Consider the following 18,098-nt stretch of genomic DNA (forward strand, 5'->3'; position numbering starts at 1 on the left):
CAGTAATACTGAACCGTGATCTTAAGTTGCAGTTGACTACGGTGGCATTGAGAAACATCTTGTAAAGGAGAACCATCTTCTGATTATGTCAGTTCAAAACTTGGAAACCAACAATAAACTAACCTGGATGTGTTACCCATCAGTACTGGGGGTCTCTGGGGCAAGTCCTTCAACCTAGGACCCAATTCAACACACTGCTCAAAAGAACCTCATTCCCCTGGTTTATTGGGCATAACTTACCTACTTTATCCATGAAAAAATGGAAATATGCTATAGGTTTGTGTGTGAGATGACTTTGTGATAGAAACTAGATTCCAGTGTACTTGTTCTCATACCTCACAGTATTAATGCCCAGCAACCTTTGTGCTAAGATGAAATAAGTTTAAATAAGTGAAGGGTGTCATTGAAAACACATTTGAAATGGTCGAGGCAGGTTTTCATCAATGATTCCCCCTCCACTCTAAGGAATGCCCCACCTGAGTCGTGCTGAGTGCTCCCAGCACAGGGTGAGACCGCACTGACCAGGTGTCCCCTCCCCAAGGGTGTGCACGAACGAGGTGCTTGGGCGTGTTTGCAAAAGAACATACCCAAAAAATCACAGTAAAATTGCCTGTGCTGCTCAAAGCCCTGCAGTAACGTGGCCCAAGAGAGAACTGGGGTTTGTGCAACAGCTGGTGACACCAGCTAGGGAGCAACTTGTGTTTGCTTTAGACAAGCCTGGAACAGGAATCACAAGGCTTCAAAAAGATCCAACTCATTTAAGTTCTACTTTACAAATTACACATCTGGGTCCAAATATGCTTCCAAAGAAATTTCAATGTTCTACTCAGAGTGAGATGAGCATGACACTTTTTTGTATGACGTATATGGCAAAGTTCCCATTTAATTCTACGATCTCACCTCCACAGGTAAGTTTTTAAATGGATTGTAAAATTCAATGAACCCATATGAACTTCAGTTTCTGAGTTTTTCAAGATCAAAACTGAAAATGGAAGGAACAGAGTGACCCAGCTGTCTGCAGTCTGGCAGCAGCTTGCTTGTATAAGTTCAATAGGCAATTCTGGGAGATCCATTTCCCAACCCTGTCATTCCAAAGAGGTTTGCAATACTGCTGTAACACTGGTTTCGAAGTAGGTTTTTTCTCCTCTGGGACCTTTACAGAAAGCCCCCCAAACAACAGCAGCTTTTGTTGTTCTGCCAAAATGTGACGTGACAAATATTATTAGAGGGGGAAGGGCAAATACAGCAATGATTTATAACATTTCCCCGGAAAATTTGCTCTTGCAACCTGCCCTGATGTCAGGTCATTTCTTGGAATGCATACTGAAACCTGGAAAATCTGTGGAGCATGGTCTCTATTCCCATTTGTTTATTCTGGGACTCAAGAGTATTTCTCAAGCAGTCAAAGCAACAGGATTTCAAGTTAACTGTTTCATTGCTTGAGTAAATTTGGGTTCATACTTACACCCAAAGAGGAAAAATATTCTAGTAATGTTTTTAAATGCACATCAAAAAATGTAACTGAGACAGTGCATGAGAAAATAATACTGTAAAAATAAAACAAATTATATATGTAACTATAATATGTATGAAAACCACACGACTGAAGTTCTGGTGTTGGATCTCAAGCTCTTCAAAGTTAGGAACCACAAGAACTAAGCCTGCCTGCTTTCAACTGCCTTTCAAAAGCCTTTCTGCAGTTGCTTTATGACAGACCTTAGATACATGATCATGGTTTATTTTTTCCAGAGATTCCAAATTCCATAGAAAACAGAGAAAGACCAGCTGTAACTATTTGTTTTTCCCTGCTTTGTTTGGCATTCACTATACATTATGTATCTTCAGAATAGAAGCATTCAGCCGCCTTTCCCATGAAACCTCTCCTCCTTTTTCTATGAAAATGGATAATGCCTGCCTGGGACGAGGGAGAACAGAAGGCAAGAGACAGGGATGTGCAAGAAACCTTCATTTTAAACTGCAATTTTGAACTTTTGACTTTGTCACCTGCATTGTATCCTTGAAAAGACGTGAAGGGGCCTTTTACATCTTTAACTGAGCGAAACAAGATTTCAAATTGCTTTCTCTGCAGCATCATCCAAGTACACACTGGTCACACACAGCAGGGACCTGTAACACCAACCTGAGCTGTGCTGGCGTAACCCTTGGGTTGCCATCCCCTGGGAGGACTAAGAGCCAGCAGAAATGGGATGCTCTCCAGTGGGTTTTAGGGACCTCTGTTCACAGCAGAGCACTCTTGAGTGAACACCACCAGACCCTTTCCCTGTGATCTTACAGACACTACCCTTCAGCACCTTGCCCACAACAACCCCTTTTGCACCATCCCCTCTAAATGTTCTGCCACCAGTCTTGTCTTCAGTCCCCCCTCAATATCGTCTCATTCACTGCATCACGTTCATTCACAGGCTTCTCACCCAATCCCAAACTCTTTTTTTTCCCCATATACGTTCATCCAGCTTTCAAGTCACTCAACAACGCCCCCTTCTTCCATCAAAGTCAAAGCTGTGCCTCTACATCATTCTCAGTTCTCCTCCCATCAATGTTCTGTACACGGAAGATCCATTTCTACTTATTTTAAAAATCAGGAAGAAAGATGTATTTTTAAGGAGTCTAAGGATAATTTTCCCTTCTTACAGAAAGGTCAGAATAAGAAAAATCAAGTGCTCCAACACTAAAAGAAATGGAAAAAGACCACTCACCAGCTCAGTCCTTGTGAACTCCCAGCTCTATCCACACTGATCAGTCCAGTTCATCAGACACAGGAATGACTCATTTTTGCCACAATCAATCAAAATGACCTGGAGACATAACCTGAACTGCCAGTGACTAATAAATCTCCACTATTTTCCACAGCACCACATTCACACTCTGCTGATCATCACAGTTCATCTCAACACCCACTCTGGCATCAGTACAAACCTGTGGGCATCACAACCCTTTAGAGGATTTTCCTTACAGTAGGGTAATTAGGTGTGGTGTAATGTAACTCCAGTTCAAGTCAAAATTAGTACCTTCTGGAAATTGGACACAGTTATGAAAATAGAGAATCTGCTCCTAACAGGGAATTTAACTCATGTTTGATGCATATTCTCGATGCCATGAGAATAGAACCTGAGGGAGCGGCTGGAGCTGGGTCAGGGAGGGTCAGGCTGGAGATCAAGGAAAAGGTTCTTCCCCCAGCGGGTGCTGGGGCACTGCCCAGGCTCTCCAGGGAATGGGCACGGCCCCGAGGCTGCCAGAGCTCCAGGAGTGTTTGGACACCGCTCCCAGGGATGCACAGGGTGGGACTGCCGGGGTGCCTGTGCAGGGCCAGGGGTTGGACTCAATCCTTGCAGCTCCCCTCCAGCTCAGGATATTCTGTGATTCATTTAAATTTCAAGCAATTATTGCAAATTAAGCCCTGAGTCTACAAAAGCAACCAGAGAAATCTCACCCTAAAGAAACACATTTCAAAACCAGGACTTCAGCGCTTTGATAAAGCACTTTGATAAAGGCTTTCCAAGACACTGGGGACAAAGTTTCAGAATATTACAACCTTATAATGGTTTGTGTTGGAAGGTACATTAAAACCCATCTTGTCTCACACCCCTGCCATAGGCAGGAACACCTTCACTAGTCCAGGTTGTTCAGAGCCCCAACACAGGCCTTGAACACTCCCAGGGATGGGGCCTTGATACCCTAACTACATAAATGCTCTCATTTATCTAATGCACAGTAATCACAGTGAGTTTATAAAAATAGGACCTTCACCCCAGACTCTTTGATGAGCTACCTTCAGCAGGTAAGTGGAGATACTTACGTATTTCATGCTTTGCTGGACTGAACCCAACACAACTCTGTCAAGCACCAATAATTTTGTGCAAGTTAATTGTAGTATTTGAAATCAGAAGATGTTTTTCCCAAGTAAAAAAAAAGGCATAAAATTTTCATAGTGTTCCCCGTACACAAGCAGTGGATGTGTATCAAGTACTGTTTTGCTGTGTTTCCTTGTATCTAGCTTAGAATATTGCTTCATTCTGCACTTAATGCTCAAAGGGCAAGAACAAGAGGTATAGTTTGAAACTTTATACACTAAAAATAGCTTTGTTTGGGTTTTTGGGGGGTAGAATAATCAAAATGTTTTAACAAAACAAGCCATTGATTTGGCAGGGTACTCGGCAGGGACTTTGTAGCTGTTCCCTAATCCCCAATCCAGCACTGGCTGTCTCTGGGCCCACAACGGTGAGTGTGCTTCAGCATTTATAAACTGCATTCTTTACACATCATCGACTCCTCAGAGAAAAAGGAGGGCAAGTGTGATTGTTTGATTGCTGCTGAATCCTGCCTGAGGGCTATCCCATAAACAGCTGATCAGATCTCTTCGAGATGTCCTGTTTGTTGGCATCCACCCACTGGTGGAAGTGCTTCTTGGAGTCATTGCTGATCCAGAACTGAAACCGCAGAGAAGGTTTTATTGGGGATGGCAGCAATTTGGTCAACTCATTTTCATAGTCACTTGGCCCAGACACAGATTTATGTAAGGTCAATAGTCACTAAAATTGCAGAGTCTTTTGGGTTCGGTTTTAACACAAATTGTTCCCCAGTTATTGTGGAAGACTTCTGAGAGTGATTTAGGGTTTGGTTTTTTTCCACCTTAGGCAATCTCTCACACTGCTTAAGCATCTCTTTCCAGTGGCCACAGGCTGTATTTTTCCCTCCCTCTCAGAAAAACCCTGCAAAAATATCACCTATTGATTTTGCCCTCGGCTCTTGTGCAGAGGTGAGGCCCTGGTACAGGCTGACTAGAGAGGCTGTGGCTTCCCTATCCCTGGAAGTGTCCAAGGCCAGGTTGAACAGGGCTTGGAGCAACCTGGGATAGTGGAATGTGCCCCTGCCCATGGCAGGGGATGGGGAATGAGATGATCTTCAAGATATCTTGCAACCCAGGAGTCATTTTATGACTCTACAATTTTATGATTATTTACTCAAAAGAAATGTTGAGATAAAGCTGGGAGGGGGTGAAAGTGGCTACTGAAACCCCCTGCTTAAAACCTTACCCAAAATTCCAAGACAGTCTATCCTTTCTGGCAGAAGATGGCGTTCTTAGAAACAGGGAAGTGCCAAGTTCAGAAAGCAGCAGCAGGCAGCCAGGAGAGCAACTTGTGCCAGCTCCACTCCAGAACATGGTGCTGCCTAGAACCTACAAATGGTTTTATTTGCTCACTTCTACCTCCCAAAGGCAGGAGAAAACAAAGTCACAACAATCAAACCAAAACTTTATCCTAAAACTCCATCCTGGCAAAGAGCATTTCCCACTGGCAGTATCAGAGGGTCACAGAATGGGTTGGGTTGGAAGGGCCCTTAAAGACCATCTCATTTCATGATGATACCTTCTGTACAAAGGGGTTTCATGGAGTGTCACAGAGAAGTTTTACCCTTCATACATAATAGAAAAATGCAGGCCAGGATCTGCACAGAACAAGCAGGTAATTTCTCTTCCTCCAAATTTTAACCCAACTTTTGGAGGATAAATCTTCTGGGAAGTTTCTCCTTTTGATCACCTTCACATCACTGGCAACAGCTTCTATCATTCCCAATGAGAACTTCAATTTTTATAAGCAACAGCTGTAGAAAAATGCAGTTTATGTCCAACATTTATCATTGTCCAAATTTTAGGACAGAAAGAAGGAACAAACGAGTAAATTTTTATTTTAAAACCTCAGCTAGTTATTGCCTATACTGGGGATTCAAAGGGGAATGTTTACAACATTTATAAACAACTCCAGCTCTCCAGATAAATACCATGTGATTTCACCTCTCTCCAAACTGTTTTCTCACGCACTTCTGCAGTTTCATTTCTGTCTGAGACTCACCGGCATTCCCAAAGGAAATAGTCGTTCATGGCTGTGGGTGAGGAGCCACAGCTACCAGGAGGGCAGCAGAGGTGGCAAAAGTATTGCAATGATAACCTCAATTAAAAAGTTACTTCCATGACTCTGTGAACAATGGAAACCTGAGAGTTCACACTATCTATCCTACGTGGGGAACATTTTTGTCCAGGCTAAGTAGCAGCTCACCAAACGCTCATTTAAAGCTGATACTGGGCTCTTGTTCTGAGCAGAAAGGCCACAGGGCTACGCAGAGCCCAGAACTGCTCTTTTTTTAAACACTCTTCTCCTGGAAGCCTTTTGGCACAGGCAGAGGGAAGCTGGGGAGGTTCTGGTGAGATGCGGCCCTTCACACTTCCCTAATGTCAACAAAAGTCACAGAATTGCATCGTGATCTAGAAGATGGAGAAAGGAAGGGAGGGAAAGCTGGAACAGAGTCCACATACTAAAAGCAGAACATTTAGAAGTTCCCCCTTCTGCTCCCTAACCCACCATCAGGTCCCTTTAAAGATTTAGAGTATAACTCTTGCCTTGTTTTCTTTATCTACTGCAAAACTCAAGCAAAGTTACCTCATTAACTTGTTTTTTGTCCAAGTGAAAAACTTGACCAGAACTTGTTGAGGCAATTTCTTCATAGACCTTGTAACCGATATGATCCCTGTCATCACAGTCTCCAGTCAGCACAAATACCACCTGGATTAAAGAAAAATCAGTAAATCATTGGGCACATGTGCACAGGTGAGGAAAGCATTGCCAAGGCAGCATTAAGGCAAGACAACAGAAGAACGCGTCTCTTGGGATGGGTTTGTTACTTTGCATGGATAGAGTCATTGCACTCAGTACTGACAGAAAAAGCAAAGCAGAAGAAAAGGAACAGACAAAAATCCCTTTAAAAATCAATCAGCCCTGTTATTTACACAATACTTCTTTTAGAGCAACATTAAAAAAATCTACATAAGTGATAAGCTGGCCAAAACCACATCTACTGGTAGAAGATTCAGTTGCATTATTTAATTCACAATAATAAAAGGAATATTCCACTCAGTTTTTCCTTAACCAGATCAGTTAACTCTACAAAAATTTTAAAAATCCTTAGAATGCAGTATTATGGTCCCTTCTGTAAAAAGACTTCACCGAGTGTCACACAGGAGAATTCTATCCTTTGTCATTGAGCAAAGCAGAGCATTAAACACACAACCCAGCTGGGAAATGCAAATCCCCTCGTTACCTGTGACTGCTTCTGTTGGATGAGTTGAAGCACTTCATGGGTCAGTCTGTAATCCTTGGATCGGGCATCAGTAAATACATAGATGAAAGAGCCAGGCAGGGAAATTTCTAGAGCAATCTTTATTGCCCCAATGCTCATCTCTGGACAGTCTCCACCACCCTATTCACAAGTAGAAAGAAAACATAACTGGTTTGTTTTTTTTTTTTTTACTGAAGAAAACATACCAAATAAGTTACTTTCTTTTGGGACCTTCAAGACAGATGCTTCCTCAGCCTCTGATCATTTATTCACCTTTTCCACCCTAAGGATTTTATGGTTTCTGCAGAGTACTGTCACACACTCACAAGCAGCAACTGCAACAATTCCAAAGGGAAAATAAAGTGAAAGGAAGAGCCCTGACGTTGGCTGGTGTCATGCTCACTCTCATCCATGTTGTGCTCAGCTCCAGCTCTTGTGACAGCCCTGTTTCCCACACTCACATGCTCTGTTCCTGGCTGACAACTCCTCTGCTCTGGTAGCACACAGCAGTCACTGGAGGTCAGGGGCACAGATGGGAAATGATTCCAGACAGGCAGTGCCGAGCTCCAGGAGCATCTCTGGACACCAGAGCAGCAAAATCCTGTCCTGGACTCCACCCTGGGACAGGGAGCTCAGCAGAGGGCACAGGTGCTGTGCTCCCACAGCTCTGCACTGCAGCAGCTGCAGAGCTGGAGGTTTTTCAGACCCTGTGTTCAATCAAAATGCTTCCAAGTATGATTTTATCTTTATAGGAAGGGATTAGTTCCTCTCCCTAAATTAAGAATTTGGGAGAAATACTGTTTAAATAAAAGCTCACTAACTTACATAAAAATTAACTTGGCATATTGAAGACAGAACTTTCCAAAGAGCTGATACAAACTGTAAAACCTGCCCCATCATCTACAACAGATCTCTGCACATTCAATATTAAATATAAAATTTATTTCTGTTATTTTTACAATCAACATGCCTTCACACATATGTATATACAAATCTACCCATGCTGAGAAAGAAGAAGGTAAAAAGAGAGCAGTCCTTCATACTCAAGAATTATGTTTGTCCTCAGTGAAATGTTCATGTTGGGAACAAATTTCATCTATCAGTATCCTTAATCCAATTTCAAAGCAAGAATATATCAATAAGTTTCTCACCTATGCTAAAGAACAAGCACATGGTCACTGTTCTTTCTGTAAGTCATATAAGAACCATTGTTCTTTTTCAAAGTCAGTTCTCCTAAATGTAGCCTTACTTTTATGGGAAAAGCAGGTGGTAGACTCCAGACAGCCTAAAATTCAAGAGAGAACTCTCCAAGAAGATTTTTGACACACAGAACTTTATCTTGGCAATGCCTATACAGTCCAGTGGGACACATCAGTATATCCAAGTTCTTTCAGCAGAAGACTCTTCCACATAAAGCTTTAATTTGTGGGCAAAGTCAAAATAATAGCTAATTTCTACAGACACCTACTTGGAACAGGAAAATTTCTATTCCCACTTCAAGTCTACTTGATTATCATCTCATAATATTCTATATGGCAGCATCTGTTTTCTGCATAGAACATGAAAAGCACTACTGATCTAAATGGTTGTTCTGAGAACAAGCATGGACTTTTTTATTCCCATAATGTAGAATAATACTCTTAAAAGGCAGCTGGTAGAACAACAAAACATCATCATCATGAAATGGTTTGGATTGGAAGGACCTTAAAGCTCATCCAGTGCCAACCTCTGCCATGGGCAGGGACACCTTCCACTAGCCCAGGGTGCTCCAAGCCCCATCCAACCTGGCCTTGGACACTTCCAGGGATCCAGGGGCAGCCACAGCTTCTCTGGGCACCCTGTGCCAGGGCCTCCCCACCCTCACAGGCAGAATTGCTTCCTAACATTTAACATTTAGTATTGCCCTTACTCAAAGAAAAAAAGTAGAAAAATTTCCATTCAGTATTTCCTGCCTTTCTCTCCAAATTGAAATTAAATACAACTACCTAGTTGGTAGCTGGAAAAGCTGAGGTGAGTCAAGCTCAGGAAGCTTCATTTTCCCTTCAGTTTAAACAGGCCCACAGAAACACACACACACCCCCCCACCCCAAAAAAAAAAAAAAAAAAAAAAAAAAAAAAAAAAAAAAAAGACATTAAGGAGCCATTGCTGCCCAAGTGCCCAAGTCCACGTTCTTATCACGCTGTCCACAAGAATGATTCACAGTTAATTACCGATGAAATATAGGTGATACCTCCTAAGCTGATCCTGTATCCAAGCAATATGTCCTTTATCACTCTGAATGTAAAAAGAACAGGGCCCAGTTTCTGCAGTGAAATGTACACAGTCCAATTTCTACCCGATGTCAAATGCCAGCCAAGTGACCCTCCAACTATTCCATGACATGAATGGAAAACAAGGGCTGGGCTTACCCTGACATTTAGGGAGGACAAGTTGAGCATATTTTGATATAATATGTTTTATATGTCAGATGCTTTGAAATAATTTCTCTTCACCTTCATTTTAGCTTTATTCATTAATAAGAATATTTAGTCCATGCCCTTTCTCAAAATGAACCCAGCTCAAAAGTTCCTCTACCTCCACAACATTCACTCTTGCATCTTTTCTCAGTCTTTTTGGAAAAATACTGGTAACAAACCTGTAGAAAGTGTTCACATTTTCTCTACTGAAAGATGACCTATTGGTCCTGTTCTAATCATTTTCTGATTTCTATTTTGGCCCTTCACCAATACAATGGATGAATACAAGTCAGTGTCAGCCTTCATACAGCAGAATGAGCACATCTTGAAAGTAATTATGAAATATGCGATCAGCCAGCATTAAAGAAAGAAATCTAAAATTCACTAGACAGAAACTTTTAATTGATTAGAAATGAAGAGTCTGAAATTCCCAAAAGCTTCACCTAAATCACCCACCTTTTAGAAACAGCTGCAATTACCGTCCAGTATAACTATGGAGGAAACAAAACATGAAAACTGGGTGGAGTTTTGAAGTTTAAATTTCCCCATGAAGGAGAAAACTGCAATAGCTATTGTTTTCTCTTGATTTCAAACCTTCTGCCAACTTTTAAAGTAATCTTCAAGCAATCTGTTCTTACATGGATTACACCATGTGCTAGTTTCTGAGGGAGAGCCTGTCTGGCACTACTGACTCCAGCAAGGTTCACCACAGGTCAGAAGCATTTTCCTTGGTTAAAGATAAGACAATAGCAACATATGTTCTGTCAGTAAGGATAACTCCATTCCCATACCTCCCCTTTTCTTTACATTACCTGAGGGAGCAGCTGGAGCTGGGTCAGGGAGGGTCAGGCTGGAGATCAGGGAAAGGTTCTTCCCCCAGAGGGTGCTGGGCACTGCCCAGGCTCCCCAGGGAATGGGCACAGCCCCAAGGCTGCCAGAGCTCCAGGAGTGTTTGGACACCGCTCCCAGGGATGCACAGGGTGGGATTGTTGGGGTGCCTGTGCAGGGACAGGGGCTGGGCTGGATGGTCCCTGTGGGTCCTTTCCAGCTCAGGATATTCTGTGATTCTAAGAAGCCTTTGAATCAGTAAGTGCCAAGTAATGCACGGCAGGGAAGGCAGTGCCTATGGAAAACCTGACAGGTCTTACAGTCCTCTTGTTTGAATGGTGTTCATGGAATATAATTTCCAGAACACAGTAAAAGTCCATAAAAGTATCTGTGGACAAGTGGCAGGACTAATGAAAATGCCAACTAAATGTTAACATTACCTAACTATTCCTTCTTGTGTCATCGAACCGTGTCTCCACACGATGTAAACTAAAACAATGGAATGAAGCATAATCCCAAATTAGAATGAGCAGGAAGATGACAGTTTGTGCAGGCAAAATGACAGAGGTAAGTGATCTACCTCCTCATGAATGCTTGCAGCAGGAATACCAGCACAAGAGGAAAGATTAGCATGAGGAAACAGTCTTTGCTAGAACCCCATAAGAAACAAGTTACTCACCTGAACATAAAGTTCCCTAAGTTCAAACTGAAATTTCTTGGGATCTGTGGTTATTGTCACTGGACCAATTTCTAGAATGAAACATGAAGAAAACACAGAGTTATCAAAAGACATATGGTAGTAAAAAAATGAAACTAAAAGCATCAAACAGAAAGAAATAGTAGGGAATTATATCCCCAGTACTGAAACCTATGATTTCAAATCTGGTAACTTTAATATCATTCCAGTATTACCAATCTCTGTGTCTTAAACATTTATAGGCACATAAAGCCTTTCACCTTTGATTTTGATCAAACATTTAATTGTTCTTAGTAATAAAAAGCAAACAAAAATTCCCAGAACAAATGTTGCTGGACCAAGAAATAATGTATTTTTCCAGAAAGAGGCTCTTCAGACTGGAGAAAAAGAGACTTTGGGAAAACCTTATAGCAGCCTTCCAGAGCCTAAAGGGGCTCCAAGAGAGTTGGAGAGGGGCGTTGAACAAGGGCCTGGAGAGACAGGACAAGGGGGAACAGCTTCAAACTTAAGGAGATCAGATACTGGGGAAGCAATTCTTCCCTGTGAGGGCGGGCAGGCCCTGGCACAGGGTGCCCAGAGAAGCTGGATCCTGGAAGTGTCCAAGGCCAGGCTGGATGGGGCTTGGAGCAACCTGGGCTAGTGGAAGGTGTCCCTGCCCATGGCACTGGATGGGCTTTAAGGTCCCTTCCAACCCAAAGCATGCCATGATTTTGTGTTTCTAGGTAAACATAAAGAGGCCTCTCTGGACAGAACACACATATGTGGCTTTGCAATTTTACTCATGTAAAAAAAAAGAAAGAGAAAAAAAGATATGTGCCAGAACTCTTCCCTGAAAAAAAACCCATACCTCTGGAAAAATCCCAGTGTGAGCCCTATCCCCAATCCCAGGCCATCTAGCAGGAGCTGCCAGAAAAAACCAAAGCAGAAAGAAACAGCTTTACTCATGGCATTTGCCATGTCTGTCCATTGAGGAAGGGCAGGATGTCCAAGTGAAATTGCCTGGGGTATGTAACAGCGGCCCATATGTGAGCATTTCTCAGTGCCACGGAGCTGTCCCTCTGCCTCTCACACAGCTGCCTTCCCGATTGGTATCAAACGTGATTCCAGTCAGCTGGTTCCTGTGCCGTGATTTCCTGCCTGCTCACCTCAATCTGCCTTGGCACCGGTGCCCTTCATTCTTTGCCTGGCCCGGGCAGGCATTGCTGCCTTGGCCATGGGCACTCGCCCAGCTCAGAGAGAGCAGTCAGAGTGCTCTGCCAAAAATCAATAAATAAACACACTCACACACAAAAATGAAGAGATTTCTACCAGTTGAGTGCTCCAAAGCACTCAAAGAGATCAGCTGAGTCCCAACAGATCAAATGGGGCACAATTCTGCTGTCAGGGTAAAAGCCAAGCATGAAACTGCAGCAGTGCCAATTTAATACAGCTGCAGCTCACAGGGAAGTGCTGCCTCAGCAGACCTCACAGCACTTTCCAAGCTCTATAAAAGTTAATATGCACTTATCTTCCATATAATACAGACAGTTTTCTTTCTTAAACAGTCCAAAGTTTTATTTCACTGGAGTTACAACAGCCATCGCTAAGGTCTACTCTAATCACACCAGTATTTGCTGGGCAGGCTCTATTTATGAGTGTCTTTAGGTTTAATTTGTTTCAAAGTCACCCACGAGATCACACAAAACCTTTCCTAGACTATTAAACTGTCCTTAGGGGTTTTTTGTATGGCTGTGAGTCATTTATCTGTGAATGCCATGTACTAAAATGCTGCACTATCATTAAAAGAGCCATTATAAGGACTCACTGTTCCTTCACATACCTCATCCCGCTGTGCTCCCACTCCTCCCACTCCACCTGGCACCATTCTCCTTTGGGTGTCCTTTAAAGCAAACACCTGCAATAAAGCTACCTCCAAATTGTTTTGCTTCCAAGCTCCCCCTTGCCAAGCACTGTTCTAAAGCACGTCACTGACTGGGGTTTATCCATACAGTAACCCCATTAGCTCCATTATTCCCATCCCTCTGAGGGATTCAGTGTTTCAGTCTAGGGCAGTAAATCCTTTGGAAAGGCTTTCTTACCCTATAAAATAAAGATCTGAAAAGCAACACTCCTTCGGCTAAGCTAAAACAGCCCATCAGGTCAGATGGGCGGAGAACTTGGCCTCGTTCCTCTGCAGGCAGCACAGGCTGGCTCCAGCAGCGCCGATGCCAAGCGCAGCCCGGCCAGCTTCCTGCAGGAGCACGGCTGCGGCCGCCCTCTGCTGAGAGCTCAACAAAGAGCTCAGCTGGGAAACGGCACTCGGGCCACGAGTCAGAAACACAGTGTGGCACAGTCAGCATCAAGTGCTGTGGGCAGGACAGAGCAGAGAACCCCGCAGGAGCCATGCAGGGGCAGATGTCCCCAGCTGATTCCACAACTAAGGCCACGTCTGAATGGTGATGGGGCTCTTCCTCACCACCTGAACACTTACCAGCTTGTCCCAAAAAAACTCAGCAGCTGTCCTTCACATGCTGTTGTGTCACCAGCTTATGTGACCTGCCTGTCAGAAAAGCTAGCCAGCTTTAGTTTCTTTCATCCTCATTCTGTGACCTCCAAGTGCAGCCCAAGTAAGGCTGTTTCACCAACACAGGTAAACACAGGCCTTCAAAGTGTCCAGAATATTAAAAAGTGAGAGGGCATTATGAGAAGTGCTTTGAATTTACTTATCAAGCATAGTTTAAACCTATCATTCCAAACACAGAATATTTACTCAGAAACTACACTCTGTAAACATACCAAGCAGAAGAAAAGCATACATTTTTTAGCTTCATTAGTTCTTTAGGTGAAGCTTGACACATGGAACACTCTAACAGAATACAGAATCACAGGGTGGTTTGGGTTGGAAGGGAAAAGCCCATCCAGTCCCACCCTCTGCCATGGGCAGGAACACCTTCCACTAGCTCAGGCTGCTCCAAGCTTCGTCCAACCTGGCCTTGGACACTTCCAGGGATGAGGAAGTATGGTTTTCCATTCTCATGCTGCAATCTGAATCGATTTTTAGGGACCAATATGGGAATATTTGGGACTGGTTTCTTGTAGGGGTCTCTCCATTGCTCACTACTCCAAAACTTTCCTGGTCACCCAGAGGGAGCTGTGCAAACGTGGAAAAGCTGACACAGCCCCAGAATGGCAGCGAGGCACCAACTCAACCCTCAGGCCTCACAAGTACCACGTAAATGTCAGCTCTTCCAGACTGACTCAGGAATCCAAGAATCAAATGCTGCAGACACAAAAACCAGTAACAGCGGAAATGAAATGTTTTAAAGGAATGGCTGCACATCCCTGAGCAAAGCCTGGACTTCCAAAACTGAAATCACAAAACTCAATGTAGCCACCATGGTATCTGAGCTTGTACCTAAGCAATTAAACAACTACGACAACATAAAACTGAATAACACAGAGATCAAGGATTTTGATACTTCCTTTCTGGGGCAAGTCTTGTAAAAACCACCTCATTGGTAAATAAAGAGAAAAGCCCACAGCAACCTGAGAAACTGGCCATTCCAAAAGGCCCTGCTGTTTTTCCATGGCTTTCTGCCACACCTCAAATGGCCACGTGTTTATGTGAGCATTAAGCTGAGCAGCAAGCACATTGGGAAAACCACAGATTTCCCCATGACACACAATCACACATAATTACCGCTGATGGTGATTGCAAATTTGGCACTCCCCTACAGAGTCCTGACCACAGAACATATCTGCACCAAATGTCTGCTTTGGACAGCTGGGTGCTTCAGGAGATCTAGCAAAGGAATATGGAAGCCATTTGCCTACCTCTCATCAACTCAGAACACTGGATTTGTTTGTTCCAGAAGGAATAAAAAAGCTCTAAATGATACTTGGTAGCTGAAGGAATTTTGGCAGAGATGCTAAACCTTGTGGAGTGCTCTCACCCACAGAATTCCTTCTTCTAATTCACAACAAGGATGTTTTGCTAATGTAAAGCCATATCCAGGATTAAAACCAACTTACTAAATAAATAAAGCGAAGATATCCCCCCAAAAAGCCTCCACACCACTGAATACTTCCAAGGAAATAAAGATTTCAAAACTATGACTTAGGGACCCATGTGGAAATATTTGGGACTGGTTTGTTGTGGGGGTCTCTCCATTGCTCACTACTCCAAAACCTTCCTGGTCACCCAGAGGGAGCTGTGCAAAGGTGAAAAATGAAAAAGAAAAATAGAAAAAGAAAAAACCCCAAACCTACCACAGAATAGTGACAAATCTCTGATATCCCAATAACAACAATAATTATTATTATATTATATATAATAATACCATAATAATTACACTATATGTTATATTATACAACTACATTACTTATATACTAATAAAAACTAGTATTATAGTTATTAGTATATTTAATTATCTCTTCATTACACAGTACACACAGTAAAAGCCTGGGTGACAATTATCTTCCACATTCTTTTTTATTTATGAGTGGACTAACAAGTCTAGCACTGGGCTATGGCAATTCAGACAGTTTTTGAGATCAGAGGACTAATATGAGTTTCACATATCCATATATATAAATCCTCACCTACTCATTTATATATATGTGTGTGTGTGTACATGCATATCCAATAATTTTCACCACAAATGAAGAGATGCTGAAGGATTAGGAGTAATCAGATAGGACAGCTGAAATGCCTAAAGCAAGATCCCTGCCAAAAGAAGCTGGTGTACAATTATCCCCTAAGAGCCATTTACTAAGGGTGCTGAACACTGAGGTTTATCTGATTTAACGCTCTTCTCAGAGAAAGACGAGAACTGCATCCAGTCCATTGCAAAGCTCTGCTTACAGTTCCTCTGAATGCCTTTAGAAGCAGCCACTGCCAAGAGTTAAGAGAATAAGAACATTGGTAGAGCTACTCCCAGCCAGGCTCCAGCCAGCTGTCCATCCTGAGGGCACAGAAGCAGAAACCTGCAATTTCCCAACAGCAAATTGGGTCCTGCACACTCTTCCCACTCAGATCCCTCACGAGCTGCCACTGGAAGTGCTTCACAGAGCTCTCCTTCCCCTTGAGGGAGGGTCAACACAGAGGTGAGACTACATAAAAGAAAACCACTTGTAACTGCCATCTCAAATGATAGTCAATAGTTTTGTTCCTCACACAGCTGACAAATACATGCACACAGGATCAGAAGCTGTTTTATAGCATTATGTTTTAATGCACCTAAAAAAATGCTGCTCCATTTTAACTGATTGCAAATTTCTGCTGTAGACTACCAAACCAAGCAGCCAACTCTGAAAATATAAGCTAGAAAAATATCACTAATCCCCACCTAGTAAAGAAAGACCAAACTTAAAGCCTTGTGCTTCATCCTCTGAAGTGAAGGGTACCCTCAGCTCCCATTCAGATGATGGGAGCTGTGTGGATAAACACCTTGATGAATTCTTCCAGGAGCACAGACAGCACTGGAGATGCTGCCTACAGTCATGAGCCCCCCGTGGCTAACACACATCCCACTGGAAAGACCCTCCCAGTGGATTCAGGGAGTGCTGAGTAAGCCAAGATCTTTAGCACTAGAACATGTAATAAGCTATTTAAAGTTTCTCCCTAAATGATATTCCCTCATGACTCAGCTGCTTTCAGATTCTAACCTGGCTATAATTAATTTTTTGAAGAGCCCAAAAACTGCAGTTAGCAACTTTTACCAGATTCTTAACCAGAGAGAAAGGAGCCAAACCAGCCCAGCAAGCTCACGTTTCCTTAACACACTCATTGTTTTTATTTTTTAAATGGTTTTTCAGCCTCATGACTTATGACTATTAAGTCTAACAGCAGACAGGAAGGAGTCAGACTGCTCACAGTTTTTCACCCAGTTTTTCATGAGTTGGCTCTTCACAGACAAACCAGATAGATTATCCTGGGAATTGCAGAGCCCTGCTACGCAGCCCAATCCAGTGCCAGTGGAGCTGGTAAAGCTCCATCCTCACAGATGGCAAGGGCCACCACCCTCATGCATCAAACTCTTCACCTCAGGACAGTGGCCAAAGCCTGGCTGAAATTCAGTGACCAAATATCTAACACAAGCTTTACTAACAATGTGCCTCAGTAAGTGCCACGTTTGTGTTGCTATTTCCCATTGTTGTAACAGTTATGAGCTCATGACTTTTTTTTTTTTTTAAGGAAACTAACAATGACAAAAAAGAAGCATTATAAATGCTTCATTTCTTGGAAAAGAAAAGCTCACTTGGAGACCCACAGTGGATAAAATCTAATATTCTCATCTTTTGTCTGTTGCAACAAGCACTAAGTTTAGCTTATGGGCTTCAAGTGCAGTTGTCTAAAAGTTACTAATCATATGCAGTAAGAAACAATAAAAATCAGGGACAGATTTGCCCAGCACAGTAAACCCATGTTTGCTACAAATGCTCTCTTAAATGGGTGATGTACAAAACAGTCTTGGAGATCCTCAAGCCCTGTGCATGGGTGGTACATCACACTAACCATGGAATCCTGATTAAAAAAACTACTCCCTTAGGCTGGAAATGAGAAAAAGCAAGCTTGAATTAACTAGAAACACAGGTTGATTATTGTTCTGAGGAAGTAAGCCACCTGAACATCTCCTCTAGCTCCATTGCAAGGCCAGAAGGTTTTGTCTATTGCTGGTGCACAACTACGGGCAAAGAGACCAGAAAACTTGAGTCCATGTGGTTCAAATTTAAAGTAATGACTTTAGTGGCTATTAAATGTCCCAGAAAGAAGGCACAAAGCAAGGTTTTTTTCCTTTCTGGGGACAAGCAAACATAATGAATGCTGAAATCTGGAGCAGCCCCACCTTCCTCCTCCCTGCCCCAGTCTTTTGCATAGCACCGGAGGTCTGTTCCCAGTAGGGCCACAGCACTGTGTCTGAGCTGACTCTGCTGCCTCTGGCCAGCCCTCCGTGGATGATTGCCCAACTCCCAACACACAGCCATGGCTGGCAACTTGGCTGAC

At 42.9% G+C, this 18,098-nt stretch overlaps 1 protein-coding gene across 1 annotated transcript in view; it reads right to left on the minus strand.

Annotated features, from left to right (window-relative positions):
- The window catches only part of HMCN1 (hemicentin 1), a gene marked incomplete at both ends in the record, with an annotated part of 185,973 nt that overhangs the window by 144,525 nt on the left and 23,350 nt on the right, over positions 1 to 18,098 (minus strand). Inside the window, 3 exons of the mRNA XM_082287593.1 lie at positions 6,456 to 6,578; positions 7,114 to 7,272; positions 11,096 to 11,166. Coding sequence (XP_082143719.1) covers positions 6,456 to 6,578; positions 7,114 to 7,272; positions 11,096 to 11,166 — 353 coding nt within the window. The remainder of the gene's footprint in view (positions 1 to 6,455; positions 6,579 to 7,113; positions 7,273 to 11,095; positions 11,167 to 18,098) is intronic.

This window comes from Coloeus monedula, assembly GCF_965178545.1.
Source record: "Coloeus monedula genome assembly, chromosome: 9".
NCBI lineage: Eukaryota > Metazoa > Chordata > Aves > Passeriformes > Corvidae > Coloeus > Coloeus monedula.